Source organism: Pipra filicauda, unplaced genomic scaffold (genome assembly GCF_003945595.2).
Source record: "Pipra filicauda isolate LSUMZ 115617 unplaced genomic scaffold, ASM394559v2 scaffold100_size2392355_pilon, whole genome shotgun sequence".
NCBI classification, from domain to species: domain Eukaryota; kingdom Metazoa; phylum Chordata; class Aves; order Passeriformes; family Pipridae; genus Pipra; species Pipra filicauda.
The window spans coordinates 1,455,480-1,471,203 of record NW_024103441.1 but is presented as its reverse complement, the minus strand read 5'-3'; the positions used below and the strand labels follow the sequence as shown (position 1 = coordinate 1,471,203).

The following is a 15,724-nucleotide window of genomic DNA, read 5'->3' as shown; positions in this document are numbered from 1 at the left end:
CTCCCCGGCTCCCCCCTCCTGTCAGGGGGTTGCAGAGCCAGAAGGTCCCCCCTGAGCCTCCTTTTCTCTAGGCTGAGCCCTCCCAGCTCCCTCAGCTGCTCCTCTCTAAACCCTTCCCCAGCTCCGTTCCCGTCTCTGGACATGCTCCAGCACCTAAATGTCCTTCTTGAAGTGCAGTGAGGGGCCAGAACTGGACAAAGGACTCGAGGTGCCTCAGCAGTGCCCAGTACAGGGGATGATCACTTCACTAAAATGTGGTTGTGAAAAGTCTTCTAATTTCTTAAAATTTCAAGCTCCTCTGTGATACTGAACACACTTAAGCACTTTTTAACATTAAAAAGAAAATAAGACCAGTGACAGGACACCGTGAAAAACTGCTTCCTAACACCCTCCCTCTTTCCAGCCTTTTTCCAAGAAAAAAGCAAGTGGGAGTGGGGAAAGCAGAAAAGAGAGCCATTGGAACATACTTCACTAGCAGTTTTTTCTAACTTGTAGCCCAGGGTACAGATGCTAGAAAGACAATGTCCCCTCTGCACTACCGCAGGCATGGCCACCGGAGATGGTATCACCAGGAGCACGAGCACAAAGTACACTTTCGAGCAGCAACCTTGGCAGACCATCATATGTTTTCCTCAAATGCTGTATTTGGCATCTGTATTGGGAAGAGAGGAAGGAAATGCTACTGAAACAAAGACGTGGCAGGCTGAGCCCTTGCAATTTTTGGCAGCAGCAACAGCTAAGCAGCTGCCAACACAGCCATAGGCTCAGCTCCCTGTAGCTGAAGTGCCCAGAGGAGGTTTTGGGAAGGAAATCATTGCTCTCCTCTCCCTCTCCCGTCACTTCTTTTCCACAGAATGTGGTAGGGACAAGAGAATGGCATAAAACACAGCAGCAAAGGCCATCATCATCTTCAAAACAGAAGGTGGCAGAAATGTATCAGATGCATTTATTATGCTGGAGGGAAAAGCAAGCAACCAGACCAAGAATTGGGATGCTTGCCAAGTTACTTTCAGGTGAACTCCCCAGAGAACAAGCACTAACAGATGAGATACCTGAGAATTATAATGTTGCTTTATCCAGTCATTATGCCCTTGGCAATCACAGGTCTTAGAGGTGAAATGGTGATCAAGTTCAGTACAAGAAGAACATTAACTGTGCCAGGTTACAGTAAGGACAGAGGCAGGCTCCCATTCGAGAATGTTCTTATTTTCAGACAGCACAACTGCCTGCTGAAGGCCATCTCTCTATTTTTATTGGCCATATATCATCTAAAGGTATTTTCCATTTTCTTTTCATCTAGCTGGACAAGAAGCTTTCTTTTTGGCAAAGTACCACAGATATACACAGAAACTACATCTCTCATCTGGAAATCTGATACGAGCACTAACTCCTTCCATGCTCAGAGAAGAGACAGACAGGCTGGAGGTACTCTGCCACCTCTCTGATCTGAACTGAGCAACACATGAACTGGATTCATTTGTACTCTTCAGGGACTCAGGCCAAAATTTCAAGCAAGCTCTATCATGGAGACAGACAATGGTCTCGATGATCCTTGTGCATCCATTCCAACTCAGAATATTCTGTGATTCTGTGATGGAGCTTGCTTGAAATTTTGGCCTGAGTCACTGAAGAGTACAAAGGAATATCAGAAAGCCAATGTAATGTCATATATGGTCCTGGAAATCCTGGCCTCAAGATCTCAGTCCTTTTGCTTTAGACTCTCTTTCACGGGGTGCCGAATGCAATCACCAAGAACTCCCTGTCTCTACTGCCCATTCACCATTCAGATTTTGGAGCACAAACTGTTTGTTTTGGATTTGGTAATCAACTCCTAAAGCACATGAAAGGATTATCAATAGCGGGGGGCGGAGGAATTAAAAACATCTTTGCTAACCATCTGTGTTTGACTAACAGCAAGCTATATGGGCCCAAACATACAGGATTACTCAGAGACCAGTAAGAGGCTGCACTGCCAACCAGATATGAGCTCAAACTCATGTTGCTTAAGAGACTCTACAGTAAAGCTTAGAAATAAACCAGCTCCCGAATACATAATGTTTAACTCAGCATATATTGACAAAACAGGACTGTCTACATCACTGTCCAAACCTGAATGACTTTCCTTGAACTCCCTTTACTCTTTTTTGCCTGCAGACAAACCAGCCAGACTTTCTAGTTGTTGTGAGAAATCCTTTGTAGATAAATGTAGCTTTTACCTTTCTCCACAGTTCAGTTTAAGCATTTCTTTCACCAGACACATACAGGGTATGGTTTGAATGTTTCTGTCTATCACGTCCTAGATTTCTTTCCAAAAAATACTCCATCTTCTCCTTTCCTCCCACCTAAGCCAATCCTCCTCATCCCTTTTTTCTTGGCACAGAGACTGTGGTGGTTTGGACTTGCATGCTGTTGATTGTACACAGCCACACCTAGTCCTTAATTGTGCACTTCATACACAACATTTCAGTACAAATTCTATCCATTTCAGGGAATTTCCAACTCCTAGTTTACTATTAACTGGAACCTCTACTCCTACAGACATTCTTACGCATGGTCCCAAACTACCCATACATAGATGCATTGTTCTCTCCCAAACAGACTTACTGGGTTTGAGTTCAAAATGTTCATTGCACAACTGACTTCAGCATCACATACTGAAGTGTGTGCTCCAAGGCTCTTCTGAAAGAATACTGTCAAAGATGCACTAACCTTAAGCCATTGAAGAGCTGTTTAGACTTATCCAATAAGTAGCAAAAGTCTGTCACTGTTTTCCTCTCTGCTTGAGGAATATCATCTTCAGCTCCTCCTGATGACATGATTTCTTTTAGAGCAAACTCAATCCTATGAAGAAGAAAATATCCATGTTACTCAAAAATCAAGGGCTGCTGTGAACTCATCCAGATGAGATGCACGTTCAGTTCCATGGGGATGTAACACAGAGCATGCAGTTCTCCCACAGGTTTCTCTTCTCAAGACTCATTAAAAATAATGGCTGAGAATCAAAGCAGGGGAGTAATTATTGCACAATGCACTAGTTAACAGAGCAAAATTAAAAATAACAGTGGTACAAGAGTCATAAAATAAAATAACTCTGAGGACCTTTTTCACAAACACAAAATTGCCAACGAAAGGACTGTAGCACAAACAGCACTTGGGTTTCACACTTGGACAAAGAAATCCTCTCCAAATTTGCCTTCTGCAGAGGTGTTTATCCTGCACCCACATTTAGAGAGACCAATCTCAGTTCTCTTATCATTTCATTTTCTTCTGTAACTGCTGAAAACTGTAGCTCACTAGTTCCTATTGCTAAAACATAGCAAACATTTAGACAGAATGCTAAAAAATGCCCTCTCCTTCCTCAAGACTGTTTCATTCCATGGCTTGCACTGCCCACAATTATACCTGCAGATATATTTATACTGTTCATATGAGCAAAACATCATATCATCTGAACAAAAAACTAAGATATAATGTAGATAATCCTAGTACTGAGTAAGTAAGGAAATAGGAAAGCCTATAGAGGCAGAGTGGTGGTTAAAATCTTACTCCAAACATACAGATATCAAATTACCCTTTTGAGCATCCAAAGATGAGCTACAGATTTCACAGCAGCAGCAACAAAACATCTCCTCTGGAAATGGCTGCCAGGTCTTCAGCTCTTCTGTGCTCAGGATTTTAGTGCAAGATAAACACACCTCTAAGTGGGCACATGCAAGAGCTTTTACTTTCAGCAGCTTCTCTAGCGGTTCTAGTGGGTGCTTTTTTAAGCAACAAGTTTCCCTTTGCGCAGCAACTCAGTTTGGATACTAGTTCCACAAATAATTACCTACATATCCCAACTGAAGCCAGGAAATGGCAAAGCTAACTCCTTCCACCCATTGGGAAGTACCCAATTTCAGCAATTGTCACAAAAAACCTTCACAATAATCAAAGAGGCTTCAGAAATACTTCCCTGAACAAACACTTCATGACTACCAAAGAGAGGAGAAATTGGTAGTTTCCCCCCAGCGTTTGGGTCAAATTAGGGAGCCATCCTGCCAACCAAGCAGTCCCCTGATTTCCCAGTTTGGACAAGATGCAGCACCCATCCATTTGTTTTTACACACCCACGTGACAGCCAAAGCACCAGGGCAAGGCCAGGGGGACACTGCACGAACCACTTGTCGAGGAGCTCCAGAAAAAGGTGGGAAGTATCTCTGTATTGTCAGGTAACTGCAATATGGGTGGCAGAGTCCAAAACATACCACCCAGATGTCACAAGCTTTGGCATGAGCCAGGCAAGCAGGACATGAACATTGCAAACCACGAGCCTGTGCCCAAAACCTGCGAACACCCACATTCACACAGCACGGAACAAACACCGAGTACTCAAAGCACCAACGAATGAGATGGAAGTGAACAGCGAGACCTAAAAACCAGAGGTCAGAAGTAGCCAGGAGGTGATTCAGGAATTCCAGGAAGAGGACAATACCCCGGGACCTGTGTGCTCCTCAGCAAGGGTGACCTAAATCCTGCGGCGAGGCCGTGGGTTCTGCGCACTCCGCGTGGTAATCCAGGCACTCCAGAGCAGCTTCAGACACATTTGCAAAAATTCAGGAGCTTGCTTAAATGGCAAAGCATGTTTCATACAGTCTGCGTGTCTGTCCTTTAATCTCATGGCAAAGCAGATTTTATTTTATGTTACCCTTAAGTTATACTCCCCAACCACTGCCAACACTGGCCAACAGAACGAGTGTTAGCCCTGACACAAGCAAGTAAAACCAACTTGGGTTTTGTCTGTTTTTTTAAACCAAGCAGTTCACACGTGGAGGAGGTCCACCAGACCCACTGTGAAGAGGCCATTTATACAATCAACAGAAGACACACTAGAAAATCCATAGCCTGCAAATCTGAAAAGTATCAGAAGGCAGGAAAAATAGGCAAAACTGGCTTTTCCAGCTGACAGAGAAAGAAAATAAAATTAGGTATCTCATGCACTGGTTTTGGCTTATCATGCTCCGGAGGGGGTGGTATTTGGTGGTGTACAAAGGAAAGAGCCACTATCAGGAGCAGCTCGGGAGAGGAGGAGGTGCTCCCTGCACTAAGGACTGTGTTGTAATGCAGCAGCAGTACAGACAGGAGGGAGAATTATTATTAGAACAGCAAGTGGGCACAGCAAAGGGAGGAATATAGCTCCTGACATCGCCCTTTCCTCAGGGACTGCCCAGCTCCAAATGAACAATATAAATAAAATGCAGCCAGGAGTACAACCACGTGGACCTCTCCTTCCCTTTGACACTTGAAGTTATCCCCACGGATCTGTGCTCCTTGTCTGCAAAAGAGACAGTTCTCCCAGTTCTGACAGCCCAGCTATACCAGGAATATCACCTACTTTATTTTTTCTTCTGTGTTTGAAGCTTTTTGCTTTTTTCATGCAAAAGAAACTGTTCAGCTGTTTTGCATGACAATTTTTCTTAAGTAGCACATGTTAAAAAAAAATTATCTCCAGAGTCTGCAAAAGGAAACACTGAAATATTGGTTTAAAAGACTTAAAATAAGTCAGAAAATGGTGAATTCCAGCAGAACTTATTATTCTCTCAAAGATTTTAACAACTCCTCAGGCCGTACAAGGCAGAAAAATTGTGCTGTCCAAGCCCCACATTTGGCATGCCAGGTTCTTCCAACGCACTCTCAGAACACAAGATTCTAGGTTTGCTAAGTGCAGTACATTAATACATTTTACAAATTCACCCCGTTGCAGCACCCCGGGTAGCAGAGCTTTAGAGACATCCCAGAGGATGGCACGACTGTCCAAGGCAGCTGGAGCCGAAGGGCAGCGGGAGGAGGGCATGGGACAGGACGGAGGTTTCATGGTGCTGGCCAATATTTTTAAAGTCAGATGTCACTTACATCACACACTCTCCACTTCCCTGTGGTTTGCCGTCTTTTGGCTAAGGTTTTCCAGGCTTAGCTGGAAGGGAAAAAGTGCTGAAGTCAATGGTATGCACTCCCCACTGGCCCTACCCCAGGACTCAGGCCTGCAAAGCAAGGCAGGCTTTGTGAGCGGTGAAGGAACGCTCTGGTTCAGGAAAATCAAGCTGACAATGCAAGTCCAGCATGGATAGTTAAATAAGTGTATTACAGGCACATCCTCTTAGATTTATTACAGAGCCAGGATCACTGTAACCCACCACTGAGCTGCCTGGTAGAAGAGGGGGGTCATAACTTCACACCTGACACGTACAAGCAAATAAAACCTTGGGGCACTGAGGATTCGGTGTGACTGTAGAGCACAGTGCTCGGGCAGATGTCAGCAGGGTACAAGCTCTAGATAAAAGTGAAGACAGACAGAACCAGGAGCAGTTTTCCAGAGCTGCACAGCAGAGTTGGCTGCACATGGCATCTTGACCTCTTGACAGAGCACTTGTACAATTCACCTGCCTCTTTAAGCCATTACTTCTGCTCAGCTGTGAGATCTTGACTGGTTTTCAAATGCTTCCCACTCCTCACTTAGAGGTGCAAGTGGTACTAAAAACCAAAACCAAACACACTTTGTACATCTTGTTGATACAGGATTCTCCCCAAACTAAGAACTGCTCTCCACAGAAACCAATGGTGGAAAACACGTTCCAGTCTATCAGGATTTTAAAGCTGTCAAACCTCGAGTCAGAGACCAGCTCTTTTTCCACTTTTCATCCTGACACATCTCCCACAGCATCACTGCCAAAAGGGGACGTGATACAAAGCCAGACACCCAGCTGGTATCTATTTCTTATCCGCAAATTAACAACAGATAAAATGAAGCTCTTCATCACTGATACCCAAAGCCTGGAACCATCACTTCTCAAATCTCTTCCAAAAACCAGCTGATCTTACTGTCATCAAGCAGGATATATACCTTGGCTCTCTATTTGCCTCTCCTTTTCTTCTACAGACTGGCACACTTGTCTCATGTTTTCTTTCAAAGCTATACTGCACGTTTTGGGAAAACCATCTGTGTGTTTCCATGTGATCTGCTCAGAGTGCTAGTCCTGACAGAGCCTCAGACAACACAAAATTCATTAGAGCCCAAATTCACTCCTCTCGTCAGAATACCTAATTCTCCATTGAGAGCCACTGTCCTGAAGTTCCTGAGACACCACTCAGTTCTACCCAAGAAAGACCGAGATAAATAAATAGCAATTCCTCCAGACACGCACCAACAACCTGGAGTCAGGCCTCCAGAGGAAATGGCAATGAGCAGTTATACATCAAACCATTTTTTCATAAAATACATGGCAGGGGAAAAGGATTTATTATTTTAAGGTTTTTAGTAAAATTTGGAACCGAACATGGACATTCCTCATCCCAAACACTGTTCACCTCGGGGCATGTCTGCACTGCAGTGGCTGCAGCTCTCCCAGATGCACCCAGCTCCTTTTCCAGCAGCTTGCTGGATGCTGCAGGAAGCATCTGGGAGCAGGCTGAGCCCACACCTGGGCTCTGGCAGGGCTCAGTCCCAGGGGACAGCGATGCCCAGGGCGAGCTCAGAGAACAAGCAGTGTGTTTGTGTCCCAGCTCTGCTCACTGCTCTGGGGCACACATGGAGTGCACAAGGAAAAGGGCTTATACAAGTTACACACATTTTATTACTGCAAACCGAAAGTTTGCCACTTTCACATGAAGATGTATTTCCTTCCTTAGCACATCGAAGATGAGAAGATCTGCAAACACTGTCTCAGTGCTTTGTCTACAGAATCAGGCTTTGCATTTGTTTCACATGTCTTATTTAAAAGTCCCTTTATTGCTTAAAGCACACCTGTCTGTAACCAGAACTGCAGCTTTGGCATCTTTTTTCCCAGAGAAACACAGAGGTGCTCATTAACATCACACCATGGAAACCGTGTAGTCCCTTCCTGCCTCCTACATTGAGATCATGGAAGCCACACCTCACCAGCAGACTCTGAATTCACTCTGGGCAGACTCACTTTGAATACAAGAGACATGATCTCACCACGGGATGCACGTGGCCTTCTTCAATCACCTTCAGAACACAAAACTTTTGCTTCTCTTCTTTATGTTTCTGCCACTGGTAATTTGTTCCACTTTTGTCCATTCTGCACCCTCTGTGATCCCTTTTTCACTGCAGTTCACGACCTTTTGTGTATAGGATGAACAAAGGGCACAGGCTAAAAATGTCATCACAGTTGGGCCCCTGCTCTTCTACTGACTTCACCAGTTCGCTACTAAAAATGGGCTCAAGCTCAAAGTCAGACCGAGGCAGAATTTCTGGGTCATCGGAGCCCAGGAATCTCCAAAAGATGGTGCAGAAGCAATGTGGAAGAGGATGCAAGTATTTCCTTTTATCCAAATTCAAATCATGAATCTGTCGTGGTGCCTGCATACCACCTACATGGTGCTTAGCAGTCATTTGCATTGTATGAAAGAGCAAGAGAAAAAAGAACATCAGGCTGGCCCACTCTTGGCAGGGTGGGAGGGTAGAAGGGAGACAGAAAAACACCATCAGCTGTGGCAGTGAGCTGTGTGTATTTACATTTCACAGGCTGAACTATTTAGTGGTTTATTTACACACAATGTTCTCGAAGCAGCTAAAATGCCAGTTTCGTTTTATCTTGATTTTGTGGTAATGCACATAAGCCACAGAACCATAGGGAGAGTCTGCAAATGAGAGATGAACCTCGTACAGCTGGAAAAGCACGTAAGCCACTGTGAGAAGGGAGAGAGATTTTGGGAGCACAGGCACAAGCAGGTCTGAAATGCATTAGTTATGACAAGAGACCAAAATACAACCCTGGGACTCAAAAGCAAGGATCCAGTCACAGTGCAACAGCTTGTGCTGCAGGGATCACACATCCCAGGGTAGCCCTCACAGCCAAGCCAACCCACGGCACGGCACCGCAGGCCTCGGGTCTCTCCGGCTGCCCCTCCATGTTGAAGTGAGGAGGGAATTGCAGTCAGCTCCATTTTATGCACATTTGGTGGCAAGACGCCAACACAACTGTTGACTGAGCCAAATCTGGGCCCCCTTGAACTAAGCCATCACCCAGAGCAGGGCGGAAAAGCACATGCCTCTCGCCTCCCGAGCAGCCAAGTTCCTGAAAAGCATCCCAGTTGCAAGAAAGATTTTCTTCTTTCTTTCCTCCAACGACTGATGTTTTAACTCTTTGATTCACTATCAAAGAATTTAATTCATTAATTCAAAATGGAACAGCAAACATCAAGCTGCATTGAACAGCAACGTGACGGAGAGGCTCCTTTCCAGCGAGCCAGTGATTTACTGGCTGGCCCAGATGGAGCTGAGGCCAGTGCCCGATCTGGAGGGCAGCTCTCGCCACACTCTGCAGCCTGTTCCCATCCTTGGCCAAGGTGCCAATGGCTGCCTTCCAACTGGAATCGTACTCCGACAAAGGAGAACGCAGGACAAGCTTGGGAAAGCCTTCTGATCCCTTCAGTTCACTTCTTCCCTCCAAACCAGTGTATGGCAGGAGCTGCCAGCAAGGTTAGGAATTGCATGGAGAGTATCATCACTCTGGGAATTCAGCCTCCTGAGCAGGGACTGCTGCTGGACCGTGCCTCTGCCTCACAGCAGAGAAATCCCTCTGCTGACTTCTGCTTTAATTATATTTAAAAAATTCGGCTTCCAGTCTGTGTTCCATTATATTAATAGCAATAATTAAAAATACTTCAAACAACGAGTCCTCTAAACCTGCAGTTCCATCCAGGCTTTCTGGCACCACACACTTCCTTTCCTGACTGACATCCTCGGGGATCCAGATTGATGGTTACTCTGTTCCATCCCTGCTGCAGGGCTGTGCTGCGTTCTCTCAGCACATGTAAACTGCAAGGTAATATTTGTGTTGGCAACTTCCTTACATACTTTACAGAACCAGACCTCAATTTGACCCTCTGTGCAGCTCCCACATACAATTTGGTCCACTCCTTTGAACTGTTTCCTCCTGCTGCAACACATACCCCATTCCATACCTCTGTTTCCAGCCTGTTTAAAAACTACATATCCAGAACAGAGCTTTTGTGCCAAAGGAGAGCAGGTCAGCCACAAAAGCCAAGCCTGCAGAATGTTCTTATGCAAGGACACCAAGGAAAATTCCTTCTACAAGGATTGCTCCAACAGAACACTTTTATGAAAAAATGAGGACTGCAAAAAGTTCTGTGAAAAAAGCCATCAACACCCAGGTTTTTCTGGTCAGACTCCAAGAGCTGTAGTGTGCTTTGGAGGCTGGCAGGGGGGTATTGGAGGTTTTTTGTTTAAAATCAGTTACATTTCAGCTCTTTAGGCGGTAAGACCACCTCAGAACAGACCTTCACACCAGAGCTCTTCCTTGCCCAAAGCACACCACGCAGAATAAAAGATAAGCCAACAAAGTAACGTGTCCAGATGATCCAATGAATTCCCATTATCCATCTGTGCCGCAGCAGATCATCAACAACTCCATTTAAAGCCAACAGAGCTAAACCAGAATAAAAGTGATGCAAGGAGAGGGGAGATGTGAGTGGCACACGGCAGAGAGGCAGCTGCAGTGCGAGCAGGGGACTGTGCAGCCGCAGCATGTGACAGGAACAGCACTGGCAGCAGCGAGGGAGAACTGCAACCCCAGCTCCCACCTCCCCAAATCTGTGCTCCCAGTGCAACACTGTGGACACCACCATCTGATTTCAATGCAGAACTGACTCAGGTTAGAAGCTTCTCGATGTTCTGAATGGTTACACTCCATTTTTATTACTTGCCTCCATGAAATAAAACAGGGACACAGAAATTAATAACAATACAGGCAATGTGTTCCTCCCACTGGAAAGCACTTTCAGCATCTTTATCACTTGTAGATCAAATTTCTCAACAGAGCATGATGAGCACAGAACACAGTATCATTCTTACACATAGAGCTAAGTCCAACTAGACATCTTTGCGTTAAAATCCCCCATGTTTGTAAGGAACCTGGATTGCCAATTGAATTTTGATGCTGCACTATACTTTTATTTCAAAATAAAACAATGATCACAATCTCCTTTGCAGCACAATAAAATACTTCTTCTCTCCATACAGCTTCCATGAATGGTTTTTCTATTCCCGCAGTAAAAAACCTGGCCATCACATGTGTGTGCACTGGCTGTAGTGCTTTGGCAGCTCAGAATTACGCTCTGCTCCTAGTGAAGTGACTGTTTCTTTCAATCAACATAAATTGTGGTCCAGTTTATCCAAACATCTTAAAAGAGACTGACTTTGAAAACGAAGGATCTTTTCTCTACACACACGACCGACAGTCAGGCTCCTGAATTGCTCCCTTGACAGCCTGGGCTGGGGACGGCACAACCGCCACGCCACGGGTTCAGGTGAGGTGAGAGACACTGGGCAGGGACTGCACTGCAAACTCCCACAGCAACATCCACACCAGGATGATCTTCCCCGACTTCCAAAGGCTGCTACCCGCCCGGCAGCCCTGCTGCTCGCAGGAGCAGTGGGAAACACACACATGCTGGGAGACACACTCACATTTTAGTCATCATATGGTCCCACAGCGCTGCTTTGCATTAGCTTGGACAAGATGCCATGAATTACAGGTTGTGTTTGCACAGCTTGTGCAAAATCTACAGATTTTTTACATTAAGGGACCCATTTTGCAGGTTGGAGGACTAGAATTGCTTAGCCCAGATGCAGCTTAGGTGTGGAAGCTTGGAGCCTGGTTATTAAATGAAAAAAGAGCAATTCAGACTTCGACAATAACAGGTCCTGTTCTGTGGTGGGAGATCGGACCCAGAGCTGCAAACATGCAGTCTTGATCCTGAACATTTTACCTGCGACAGCCTTTGGTTATGGACGTTTTAACAGGGCAAGAAATTTGGGGGGATGACACAACATAACAACCATCCAGGTTCTGTCCCCAAGGGCATCTCACGTCACCTATTGTCCACAGCGTTTCTCCGTACAAAAAAAGAATTTGGTGGAGAGGGACCTGCCGCAATAAAAGTTTAAAATCAGAACAAACCCCCGATGACTCCATCAAACCTGCAATTTGGGTATCCAGCACTGCACGGACTGCCCCTGTAAAATCCTGCACCGTTCCGTCCCACCGGATTCGTTTGCAGACGCTGGATGCAGGTACCTGTCACAGGCAGGCTCAACAGCTCCAGCCTCGCCCGGAGCGAGCGGGAGGGGAGCGCGGGGAACGCAGAAGTTAATAAAGAGGGGGTCGTTCGGGGAATTATTTCAGCTACGCCGCCAATCCGGGCCTAAGCATTAGACGTGTCACATCGCGTTCCTGCTCTCCGTTAGCGGCGGAGGCAGCGGGGGCGCACGGCCCCGCGCAGCCCCCGGGCCCCGCAGCCCCTGCCCCGCACCGCGGCACCGGGCGCGGACCCGCCGGGGATGCTCCGCGCAGCCCCGCCCGCACCTGCCGCCTTACCTGCGCTCCCGCTCGCGGCGGGGCTGCTCCGCCGGGCCCGGGACTCTGCGGGGGCGACACCGCGGTGAGGGGGCGCCGCCGCTAGGCCTGCCCCGAGGCGCCCGCAGCCGCCGCCGCTACCGCCCGCCCCCGCCGCCGCCGCCCCGCCCGCGCCCCGCGCCCGCCTGTGCCGCCGCTCCGCCCCCCGCACCTGGAGGCCGCGCCGGAGCGGGGCAGGCGCTGCCGGGCGGCCCCGCTCACCGTCCGCCCCCGCGGCTGCCGCTGCCGGTGCCGGTGCGGGCGCGGCCGCAGCGCCGCCGCCGCCGAGGCTCGGGGAGCGCGGCTGCCGCCTCACGCCGGTCCGCGCCGGCCGGCCCCGCCCCCGCGCGCGCCAATTGGCCGAGCGCCCGGGCTGGCGGTGAGCCGGTCCTCTGATTGGCCACGCCCGCCGTCAATCGCGAGGCCTCGCCCTCCCGCGCGCGGCCGGTGAGGTGCGGCGGCTGCCTGGAAACGGCGGCGACACCGCGGGCACCGGCACCGGCTGTCCGTCCGTGTGTGTCTGTGTGTGTGTGTGCTGCGCGGCTGCCTGCGCGCACGGCCTTGCTCCTGCCCCGCTCCGTCGCGGCGACCGCTCCCGCCCCGCCCGCCGTCACGTCCCCACCGCTGCCGGTGTGAGAGTGCCGCACCTCGGCCAGCGCAGGAACACCGGCTGCGCTCCGCCAGGGCTCCGGCGGCCGGGAGAGGGCGGCGGCGGCGGCAGCTGCAGCTCGGGGCCGGCTCGGCGCCGCTCCCGCGGGGCCGCAGCGCCCGGGGCCGCCGCCGCCTCCCGCGCTCGCTGTCAGCGCCTCGGCCGGTTCCACCGCGCGGCCCGCGGGGGGAACGCGGCGCGCGGGCTGCTCCCCCCGCCCGGCCGCGCCTTGGTACGGCCCGGCCGCGGCACCGCCCCTGTCCCTGCGCGGCTTCCGTCCTTCCGGCCCGCGCCGCCCGCCGCCGTCATGGTGAGAGAGCCGGGAGCGGGATCCACCGGGAATCCACCGGCATCCGCCGGGAACGGGGAACGGGAACGGGGAGCGGGCATCTACCGGGAATCCACTGGGAACGGGGGCCGGGAACGGGGATCCACCGGCATCCGCCGGGAACGGGGAACGGGAATGGCGGACTACCGGGAACCGGCACCGCGGATCTGCCCGCATCCCACTGGGAACAGGGTCCGGCAGCCCGGCCCATCCCGCCGGGGCGGCCGGGGGCACTGACGGCTTTTCCCGCAGGCCAAGATCAAGGCCCGAGACCTGCGCGGGAAGAAGAAGGAGGAGCTGCTGAAGCAGTTGGACGATCTGAAGGTGGAGCTGTCGCAGCTGCGCGTGGCCAAAGTGACTGGCGGGGCCGCGTCCAAGCTCTCCAAGATGTGAGTGGGCCGGGGGACACCGGGCTGAGCCGGGTCTGGGAGCTGTCACAGCCCGTGTGCTGGGAAGGTACAAACGGCGAGCAAGAGGAGCGGATCTGTAGGGCTGGAAGCCGATCCGTCTCTGCTCGGAGGGGGTGCAGCGGGGGTGAGCCGGGAGGTGTTGGTGTTCGCTGTAACTGGTGCGGGGCAGGTTGGCGGTCAGAGCACACACGGTTCCTGTGCACTAGGCTGATCCATGTCCTCAGACGTGACTCTGTCCCTCCTGCAGCCGCGTGGTGCGTAAATCTATCGCCAGAGTGTTGACTGTCATCAACCAGACCCAGAAGGAGAACTTGAGGAAGTTCTACAAGGTGGGGACAAACACTTTCTACACTGGCCTTTTCTCTCTTATTGTTCTCAGTTGCAGTTTGTGGAAGGAACTGGTTTTGTAGGTTGCTACTTAAGATTAAAACTCAGTGAGAAACGCTCATTTATGTTCAGTTTTAAAGTTCTCTCATGATGGTTCCTTTTTAAGTATTATTGCAAGAATTCTGTAAGTTGTGTGTGAGTCTGCTTTTGCCAGGAGAGTCTCCTGGCAGCATTCCTTTGGAGTGTGATGAGCTTCCTGGGAGGTGCACTTTGCACAAATGCAGGTACTCTTTTAATCTAAATTTAAATTCCTGTTTCAGGTGGCCAAGGAGCTTTTTCACTCAAGAAGTTCTTAGAATATTATTTCTTGGGGTTTAAATGACATCAAATAGGGCAGGAAAAAAAAAGAACTTTCCAAGAGGTGTTGGGTAACTGGGACTTAAGATGAAGCATTGCTTGAACTTGAGTCAAAGCTGGTACAACTGCTGCAAAAGTTATAATCAGCTCTTGTTTCCCGGCAGAGAGAAGGTCTCTCAAACCTCCAGACTGGGATGATGGTGCCAAGGGAAAGAGGTTTAAACAGTGGTGCTGATGCTCGGGCAGGAGCTCGGCTCTGAGAGCAGTGTCTGAACTTGACTGTTGTGTGTCTTTGCAAACAGGGCAAGAAGTACAAACCCCTGGACCTGCGGCCCAAGAAGACCCGGGCCATGCGGCGCCGGCTCAACAAGCACGAGGAGAACCTCAAGACCAAGAAGCAGCAGCGGAAGGAACGTCTGTACCCGGCCCGGAAATACGCAATCAAGGCATAGCCGGGGCTGGGGGCTCATTAAATGGAGTTTGCTTTGCAAGTGTCACTGGTGGTTATTTTGGTACTGGTGGGTAAAGAAGTCATCAGCTTTGTGGAGGGACATGGGAGGATTCACAGGATGTGTGTTTGACTGCTACAAAATACAGAGCTGGCAGTTTATTTTCCTCTTTGTGGAGCAGGCAGTGGGTACAGATCTGTGAGGTTCGTTCAACTCGGCATGTAAAAATAATTTAATCTGAGATTGATTTAGAGTGGAAGCTTTTCACAGATGTTTGCAGTCAGTCAATATCACTTCAGTAGCTTAAGAGCAAATATTTAAAGTTTTGTCATGTGCCAGTGTTTTAAGTGTCATCAGAAATGAATGAATTTGCTGAGGGGCTTTAGAGGTTTTCATGGAACCTGAAGGATTCTGTCAGCACTTGATTTGGATCTCTGGCCAACTCATTGTAGCCCCCAAGAGCCCCCCTGGGGGCAGTAGTTTCAGCCCAGGTGCTCTCTCTGGATGTGGACACTGATGAGGGCAGGTAAGCTCAGAACACTGAGCTCCAAGAGTGGCATCTCTGAACTCCCAGGGCATCCCTGGCCTCACAGTTCCACACTTCCACCTGCAAAGCACAGCAAGGGTTAAATGCTCTGACTTTGTCCCCTAAGGAGTTCTTTGGGACTCAAGATGGGGTTGCAGTTCCAAAGGCCTTTTTTGGTTCTGCTGTGAGGGAGAGTTCCGCGGTACTGCTGGAGCGTGAGGGCTCAGCACTCATGGTTTGTGTTAGTGCGGCCAACGCATTC

The 15,724-nt window shown here is 49.4% G+C and overlaps 2 protein-coding genes across 8 annotated transcripts in view; one reads left to right on the top strand and one right to left on the bottom strand.

The window, feature by feature from the left end:
• The window catches only part of SCAI (suppressor of cancer cell invasion), a 33,237-nt gene extending 20,080 nt beyond the window's left edge, over window positions 1-13,157 (bottom strand). Inside the window, exons 1-3 of one of the 7 annotated variants that reach the window (XM_027741434.2) lie at window positions 13,064-13,157; window positions 4,472-4,570; window positions 2,710-2,841 (exon numbers count right to left, since the gene is read on the bottom strand). In XM_027741434.2, the coding sequence (XP_027597235.1) occupies window positions 2,710-2,816 (107 nt within the window). In that variant the 5' untranslated portion in view covers window positions 2,817-2,841; window positions 4,472-4,570; window positions 13,064-13,157. Of the gene's footprint in view, window positions 1-2,709; window positions 12,356-12,398; window positions 12,470-12,588; window positions 12,690-13,063 lie in introns of those variants that run through there. The other 6 variants (XM_027741433.2, XM_027741435.2, XM_027741431.2 and 3 more) reach the window with 6 other exon arrangements.
• Window positions 8,651-14,978, top strand: RPL35 (ribosomal protein L35). Its single transcript, XM_027741288.1, has 6 exons — window positions 8,651-8,677; window positions 12,082-12,094; window positions 12,801-13,375; window positions 13,646-13,782; window positions 14,051-14,132; window positions 14,790-14,978. Exons 1-6 carry the CDS (start codon window positions 8,651-8,653, stop codon window positions 14,937-14,939), a joined length of 984 nt encoding a protein of 327 aa, XP_027597089.1. The 3' UTR covers window positions 14,940-14,978.
• Window positions 14,979-15,724: the final 746 nt, after the last annotated feature.